This window comes from Octodon degus, unplaced genomic scaffold (assembly GCF_000260255.1).
Source record: "Octodon degus isolate 3935 unplaced genomic scaffold, OctDeg1.0 scaffold00045, whole genome shotgun sequence".
NCBI lineage: Eukaryota > Metazoa > Chordata > Mammalia > Rodentia > Octodontidae > Octodon > Octodon degus.
The window spans coordinates 14,139,390-14,148,269 of record NW_004524621.1 but is presented as its reverse complement, the minus strand read 5'-3'; the positions used below and the strand labels follow the sequence as shown (position 1 = coordinate 14,148,269).

Here is an 8,880-nt window from a genome sequence, read left to right as displayed (position 1 = left end):
TCCTGTCAGCCCAGAAGCGTTTCTGAAGGTCCCTGGGCCTGGCCTTACACCTTCCCCTGCCAGATACTCAGATATCACTTCCTTCCAGCCCACACAGGCCCTGAGCCGAGCCCACCACCGCCCCATGTAGCCCCTTCTGCTGGGAGTAATAAAACCAGATTTTTTTTTAAGCAAAAAAAAAAAAAAATTGCATTAAGAAGGCCGGCCAAATAGCTCAGCAGATTAAAGCACCTGCAAGCAGTCCCCAGGGCTGATCCCCAGGGCACACTGAGACGGCAATTGAGAATGCACATGGTGGCGCACGCCTGTAATCCCAGCTCTTGGGAGGCTATAAACAGGCAGATCATTACAAGTCCAGGCTACTAGTGAGAACCTGAACACCCTGTAGACCTTTCCCTAAAATACAAAGGAAAAAAAAAATTGCATTAAATTCATAGACCAATGTAAGGAGAACTGAAATATGTACACTATCAAGACTTCACTTCTATACTTTGACATGTTTAATATTTTTCATTGTTTATTATTTTTGTCATTTAGAATTTACACATATCTTGTCAGATTTATACTTCTATATGTTACATTGTTGTTGCTATCAATGGCATTTCATTTTGGATTACATTTTCTGTGGGCAGAAATACAACTGGTCTTATAGCCAATAACCTTGCTAGCCTCTATAAGTTACAATAATGTTTCTGTAGATTCCTTTGTTCTGTTTCAGATAGACAATTATACTATTTGTATGAAAACAATCTTTACTATGCCTCAGAATAGCAGATACAAACCAGATATGGGTACCTCAGAATTAATAATTTTTCCCTTTTACATTATTCTGAAAGTTCAAAGTAATTTACTCTAGTAGGTAAGAAGAATGAACTAACCTGCATGGTTTAGGGCATCCAAAAAGCCACGGAACCAGCCTTCCACCTGGAGCTCTAACAGGAGCTTGAGAAAAAGGGAGGCAGCCTCCATCGGACCCTTGTTGTTTTTCTCAGCCTGGATATACTGCACCTCATCTACAAACAGAAGAGAGAAGGATTTCTGTCTCTTTGTGTCTTGAGGGAGGGTATACATGGATATAATTAACAACATATTCTATCATTATCCCAGCCTTCCTGGGCCCACAACCCTATTCTATTCCTATGAATCAGTCCATCTTATTCCTAAAGTTATTGTTTATAGCTATTTTATCACTCTCTGCTGCTTAATTTCCCCTTAAACATGTCACTAACGACCAGTGACACACTGTATGTAAGGCCAGATTGGTCCCAGTCACTGCAGAGTCCTTCCCAGGTATACAACCTTATTGTACTGGCAACAGTTTAGATTTATACTTTGTCCATGGTAAGGTCCATCCTCCTACTAGCTAGCCCCAGTATTTGCTGCTACAAGGTAATGATAATTTTCTTAAAACCACAGTGAGTTCAGTAGAGGAGAAAATGTTTGGGAGAGTTAATAATTCAGACTGCTTTTGCTATCTTGAGTCCCTCTTTACTGCCATTCTCAACCTGCCAAAGAAGAATTTCTTGTTATTTCTTATTCTCTGTAACAGCCTTTGATGAAGGGAGGTCTTATGCTATAATGCACATTAACTCTAAGCCTGTCTTTTACCTTAGATTCCAACAATAGACATTTTGTACACATCTTTGTCCTTTGTATTCTAATTGTCAACATAGTGAATGCTTGGCTCATGTACAAGTCCAGAAGATGGCACCAAAGCACCAGACACTCAATACTGCCCACTTAGTAACCTTCCAGGATAAGGATTAGCTTTTGACATCAAAGGAATATTGAAAACAAAAAAAAAAAACCTGAAACCCACAAACAGGTCTACCTTGAAACAATTCCTAGGGCGGGCCTGATAGCTCAGTGGACTAAAGCACCTGCTTAGGCAGAGCACAGCAGCCAGGGTTCAATCCCCAGTGTGCCACACCTGCAGGGTGCACAGAGACAGCAAATGAGACTGAGCGTGGTGGTATATACCTGTAATCCCAGCACTTTGGGAGGCTGAAAACAGGAGAATCAGTATGAGTCTAATCTACATAGTGAGACCCTGTAGAACTGGTAGATCCTGTCCTAAATATAGAAAGAAAGAGGAAACAATTCCTAAGTAACTTCTAGGTAAAATGTCTATGAGCATCATAATTACCCCACCTCCCCAGACCCCAGGAACAACTCTTGGGTGCACAGAAAATGGATCCAAACCCAAACTTGGTGAAGGATGCCTTCATGGCACTACCCATCTTTTTGCTTGAAGGTATAACTATTTGTATACTTTACAATAAATTCTACCTATGTTTCTGCACAGCCCAGGTGTTTTGACTGAAGTCTTTCATCAAACATATAAAGAACAGAGAACCAAGAAAGTGAAAGCCCATTTTCTTGGTAACACCACTGATTTCTCAGCCTATAAAGTGATGCTTCTGATTAGTTAATGGGTATTTAGTAAGTTACCTCTAACCCTAATATAATGCCTGACGCAAAGTGTATATCTGAATTCAATCAACACTAGTGCACAAAGAATGACATTCACTCTGGAATAATAATGCTTCATCCAAGGATTCCTAAAAGAGATCCCTTCCATAGAGATGCCATTTTATTACTATTCTCGGAGTACACCAGGAAAGTAGTGATTCACTTTTATTGGTGGTTATTTTTTCATTCCTCATTCCACATCCTGTGGTTTTGTAAGCCATTCAAATAATCAAGTTACCTGCTTTATTCTAAGACAATGTCCAAAGGAAGGCACTTGGAGACTCAAGGAACTGCCAGAGACTCTTTACAGGAACCACCTCTCTTTCTCTCCTCTTGTGGGAAGCAAAGAATCATTCAACACAATTTACTAAGTGGCTATTTCCCACTGCCCTAAGTCTTAGAACATAGATGAAAACACTTCTACCAAGGACTACATGCATTAGATCTGGGGAAAAGTACTGCTCAGTTCAACCTTCTTGTTACTTTGAAAGTGCAAATGAGAACTGACAGAGTTAGAAACTTCCTTTGTGCTGGTTAGCATTATGTACGGTGGTATTTTAATCATTTTTGGACACATGTTCTCACTTTGTGCCACCCATCTCTCAAAAGAGCTATAGAATATATTAAGAGAAGCCTGAATCTTAGTTCTCTATCTCCGAGGCCAGTACAAGGCTGACTAAAAGATTAACAGAAATAAATGAAAGACGACTTCTTGCTCCAGTTTTGAACCTAAGCAGATTTGCACCCAAAAGCAAATTACTCCACTTCACAGAAACCATTTTCCCCAGATGTTTCGTTTAAAATGCTGTTGGGATCTTGCCACAAGCTCAGTGTTCTTTCAAGTCTGGTTATCCAAACTGACTTAAAAGGAGAAAAGAAAGGGGTAAATAGGACCTCAACAGTATTCTTGCCTCAGTAGGGCGACTGGGGATCCCTGGGGAACACTTACCCTCTCGAAGCCAGGGGGTCATGTAGCTAAGGATATGCGTGGGGTCCAGACTCTTCCTGACATAGTCGCTGAACGCTTGCAGGTTGTGCCGCTGTTCCGCCGTCATGTCTCTCACCTTGGCCTGGCTGCGCTGGAACTGAGGACGAGGGTGCGGCTCGGCTGAGGCTAGGCTGAGAGGCGGAGCTTCCTGGGAACTTAACCAGAGGAAAAAAAAAAAAAACGAAACTGCAACCAGCCGCGGAGGAAGAGCTGGGGGCTGGGGCGCTCAGCACTCCGTGCAGCTCGGTTCCCTTTCCCCGAAGAGCCCAGCCAGGGAACTGACCTCGTGGGACCGAAGTGCAATGCTGAGAACTGCGTTTATTTTCATCATTTTGTTTTTTATATCAAACAAGTGTAGGTACAGCCAACTGCTCACGGTTTAAGTGTGCAATTTGATGAATCTTGAAACATCTTTTACATCTGTAACAAGTATTGTATTTCGAAATGAGGACCCACATGGTAAATGTATGTTTTAATATCATAGGAAAATGCTACTTGTTTTCTAAAATGACCATACCATGTTCCTCAAGTGTCTTCTATCTAGAACATACAAAGAATTTTTTTTTTTAAAATGGCCTTCAAAATTCATGGACCCAAACCAAAAACGGGCATCTAAGATGAATTATACACTTCACAAATGAAGAACTACAAATGCCAAATAAATATATTATATGAAAAAATGCTCAAAATCATTGGTTATTTGAGAGATGCAAACAGCAAATGCTGGAGAGGCTGTAGGGGAAAAGGAGCCCTTCTTCACTACTGGAAGGCAGAGTGGTACAACCTCTGTGGAAATCAGCGTGGAAATTCCTCAAAAACCTAGGACTGGAGGTCCCATTCAACCTAGCTATTCCCCGCTTATGTATTTTTCAAAAAGAACTGAAAACATACCACAGCAATATATGTGCACCCATGTATACAGCAGCGCAATTTGTCATTGCTGAGTCTTAGAAGCAACTCAAATGCCCATCAAACGAAGAATGGATAAAAAAGATGTGATATTTTTACACAATGGGGTATCTATAAAAAAAGATAAATCTGAGGCTTTTACAGGTAACTGGATGCAACTAGAGACCATACTGGTAAGTGAAATAAATCAGACTTGTTTGTGAAATTATTGTATTTTCTTGCTAGTGTGTGAATCTGAAAGAGTAAATAAAATCCATAATAGATACTGTGAAGGGAAAGAATCTGTTCAATGGGAAGGAAAAACTGGGATGAGGAAAAGGACAAAAGAAAGAAGAGGCAAAGATATATTTATGTATATATGCAGGATAGTTTGGATAACTGTACTGCAGATTTCTGCTAATCTACTGAAAGGAGCAATTAATGTTTAAATTTTTTAACATTATGCAATACAACAACTATTGTTGAATTCCTTTTACTTTGTTTAATGAAATTTTGCATTATTTCTAATTTTTTTTTACCATTTTGCATGCTTTAAAAAATAAAAAAATAAAAAGGTCATACTAGTTTGCAGTTCCACTCTCAGAAGAAAATTCCAGTACATACTACTTTGTTAGATAAACACACATGTCACTCTTTATTGTTAAACTTGCTTCTTGGACCGTGTAAGATTATAATTTTAATTGTAAATTTCCCACATTGTGATGTCAGGCACATTTTCATGCTCTTAGGGTTCTTCATATCACATCTTTTGTAAAGCATTTCCTCCTATCTTTTGCCAGATTTTGGAGTTGTTTTTTAAATAAACTTATAGGACTTATATATCAGGGATACAAAATTGTCAAATACACATACTCAAAATATCTTGCCAGTCTGTGGCTTACCATTTCATTTTCTTAAAGATGCCCTTTAATTAATAAGCTAGTATTATTGAAATCTAATTTTTCAGGGGTTTTTTATTAATAAATCTTTACCCACCCTAAGGTCATGAAAGTATTCTATATTTCCTTTCTTTTTAAAGGATTGCATATTTATTTATTTGTTGTATTTTTTTATAGGGCACGGTCTACAGGGTGTTCAGGGTCTCACTACTACATCAGACTCGTAGTGATCTGCCTGTTTACAGCCTCCCAAGAGCTGGGATTATAGGCGCACCACACCACCATGCCCAGTCTCAACTGCCCTCTCAATGCGCCCTGGGGCGGGGGCCAGCATGACAGGCCTGGGAATGGCACTCCTGGCCCCTGCACCTGCTTGCAGGCACTTTAATCCGCTAAGCTATTTGGCTGGCCCTTGCATATTTATTTATACTTAACCATGTACATTTCTCCAACAGAGCAACCCCAATGCTAATATTCTTTTACAGTAACTTAACCAGTAGAGAAATAAAGCAGTTTTCTGCTATTAAAGGAATTTAGTTACCAATGTCCTTATTTTCAACAATGTGCCGTCAGAGGAGACATGCTTACACCTGGAGATCCAATCCATTCATGTAACAAATTTAAATTCCTCACTCTCCTTCCACTCACTTTAAAACAAAAACACAAGACATATTTTCTTTTCAGATTGTATTTTTAGCTTTCACTTTTAGGTCTATGACTAGCTCTAATTTTGTAATGATGTGACATCAAGGTCCTCTCATTTTTTTCAAAATTTCTAATTGTACTACCACCATTTGGTAAAAACTTTCTTCCTTCACTGAAAAGCCTTGGGACTGATGTAAAGAAATCCACTGGGTGTAGTTCTATGCCTAAATATTCTCTTCCATTTGATTGCCTAATATCTGTAACAATTCTGCTTTCTTGGTTCCAGCAGATTTCAAGTAAATATTCAAACCAGGTAGTGGGTATACCAAATTTGTTCCACATTGCAAAGATTGTATTGATTATTCTAGGTTCTTTATATTTCCATACAAAGTTAAGAATCAATTTGTTGGGATTTTTATCAATATTGAATTGAATCAACAGATGGAATTCCCAAAGGAATGACATCTTCACTATATTTCATCTTCTTATCCATAAGCATGGCATTTCTTTCTGATTACTTAGGTTATTAATTTCTCTCAACAATGTTTCATAGTTTTAAAAGTACAGATTTTCTTTTTTTTTCTGTCTTTTTCTTTCCTTTTCTTTTTATGTACATGGGATTGATTCAGAGCCTTACACTAAGGTACAACTGCATCCCTTTTGTAACTTTTTGAGATAGGATCTCATTAAATCCCTAAATTGCCTAGATTGGGTGGGAACTTCCCATCCTCCTGCCCTGCCTACCTAGTTTTGGGGTCAAGGGATACAGATCTTATTATATTTATTGTCATTTTTATGCTACTATAAATGGAATTATTTTTCAAATTTCATTTTAGAATTGTGGTTACAATTTAGAAATGCAAGTGACTTGTTTAACTTCTATCATGTAACATTGCTAGATTTCTTTAAAATTTTCTGGTAAAAATTCATGTCATTTGCAAATAGTTTTACTTCTTCCTTCCCAACCTTTGATTTCATTTGCTTTCCTTGCAGTTTTGCTTCTTTTTTTTTCTACTCTTCGTTTTTTTGCTTCATTTTCTTTCCTTAGTGCATTATCTAGTGCATCCAATAGAAAGCTAAATAAAAATGATGAGAACTGTTGCTCTTACAATTAATCTCATGAAAAAAATGACCAGTTTTGACTAAAGTTGTGAGCTTAGCTCTAAGCTTTATTTAGATGCCCTTGATTAGACTAATGAAGTTCTCTCATTCCTGGCTTGAGTTTTTCCAAACTTTTTAATTTAAAAAATTATCCAGTATCTACTGAGGTGATCATATATTCTATTAATTCCATTGATTTTTCTTTCTTGTTTGTTAGTGCTGGGATTGAATGTAGAACCTCATGCATCCTACATAAGCACTTTACACTGAACTACATCTCCAACCCTTGTTTCTGATTTCTTAATATTGAAACCAACCAAGCATTCCTAGAATAAATCCCACTTAGTCATGAAGTACCAATAATTTATGTATTTCTGGATTCAGTCTGCTAGTATTTTCATATGTATCTTTGTGTCTATATTCATATTAGACACTGATTTGTAATTATAATGTCTCTGTCAGGATTTGATGTCAGGGTTATACTAGCATCATAAGCCAAGAGTTTGTATAAGACTGTTATTTCCTCCTAAAATGTTTAAGAGAACTCACTTATAAACCATCTGAAGCTAGGCATGGTGGCTGGAGCCTCATCACTTGTGAAGTTGAGGCAAAAGGATCCCTTTGTTCAAGAACATTCAATAGGATCACCAGGTTCAAGGACATTCTTTACAATAATTTCTACTTTTGTACTATATATAATGCTAGTATGTTTCATTTTGAGTCAGTTTTGGTTAGTTGTGCTTTTCAAATGTTAAAATACCCTAATAAAGTGACAAGATATTTACTCTAATGTCTTTGTAAATTCTGATGCCCTTGTAAATAAACTAACGTTCAGCTAAACACAAGTGCCCAACTTAGCAATTAAAGGTTATACTGTCTTGAAATTCTCACCTAGACAGTCCAGATAAGGCAACCACTCACATTTTAACCCATCAAATAATTTCTTTGCTCTGCTTCTGATTCACCCCACAAAAACTGACAGAACTGACTTTATAGAACACTATCCAAGAACTGGTAACCCCCTTCAACTCCCTCTGAGAGAATACTGAACCACTTCTGGTTTGGAACTGCCCAATTCTTGCATCACTGTCCAAATAAATACCTGTTATGATTTGTATCTAGGTGTCCCCCAAAGTCTCATGCAGTCATGGGGTAGTTTCTAGAGTTTGTGATTAATTCATGATCCAGTGAGGGGACTATGGATGTGAGTGCTACACCTGCCCTGGGGTACATAATGTGCATACAATATAAGGAAGGGAGAGATGCTTGCTAGCTGCCACAGCCAATGCTACTCCCTTTGCTCTTTGCTGTTTTCTACCACCATGATCTGCTGCCCTCTGCCATGTGCCACTCTGCCTTGGAGCCAGCTCAGTGCAGACTGAAACCTCCCCTAACTTTGAGCTAAACAAACCTTTCCTTCCTTAATTTTGGGTATTGTGTATTTCGTCCTAGCAACAAGAGAAAATTAGCCAAGACAGTACCTTAAAATTTAATCAGCAAAAGTTTATCTTTCAATAAATACATTGAGCATTTTCTCTAAATTGTGTTGGCACACATTGTTCAAGACACTTATTGTCTTTTTAACTTTTAAAAATGTTGATCTTGCCCAGGTTTTATCAATTTTATTTTTCAAAGAATGAATATTCATTCTGATAATTTTCTTCAGTTATTCAACTTACTGTTTCATTGATTTCTGCTCTTATGATTCTTTTGTCTTTGCTTTGGATTTAAGTTACCATTCTTTTACTTGCTTTTTAAAATAGAGTTCAGGAGCACTGGTGCAGCAAGCTGACACCTGGAAGGAAGATGGCCCGAGGCCTCCAATACAGGACCATATCATCAAGATGCCTTCTGAAGCAGACCCAGAGCGCAGGCCCTGCGAGTGAG

At 38.1% G+C, this 8,880-nt stretch overlaps 1 protein-coding gene across 1 annotated transcript in view; it reads right to left on the bottom strand.

Annotated features, from left to right (window-relative positions):
• Ddx58 (DExD/H-box helicase 58) overlaps window positions 1-8,880 on the bottom strand; it is a 79,461-nt gene that overhangs the window by 46,850 nt on the left and 23,731 nt on the right. The window contains exons 2-3 of the mRNA XM_004632018.2: window positions 3,422-3,615; window positions 879-1,013 (exon numbers count right to left, since the gene is read on the bottom strand). Coding sequence (XP_004632075.1) covers window positions 879-1,013; window positions 3,422-3,527 — 241 coding nt within the window. The 5' untranslated portion in view covers window positions 3,528-3,615. The remainder of the gene's footprint in view (window positions 1-878; window positions 1,014-3,421; window positions 3,616-8,880) is intronic.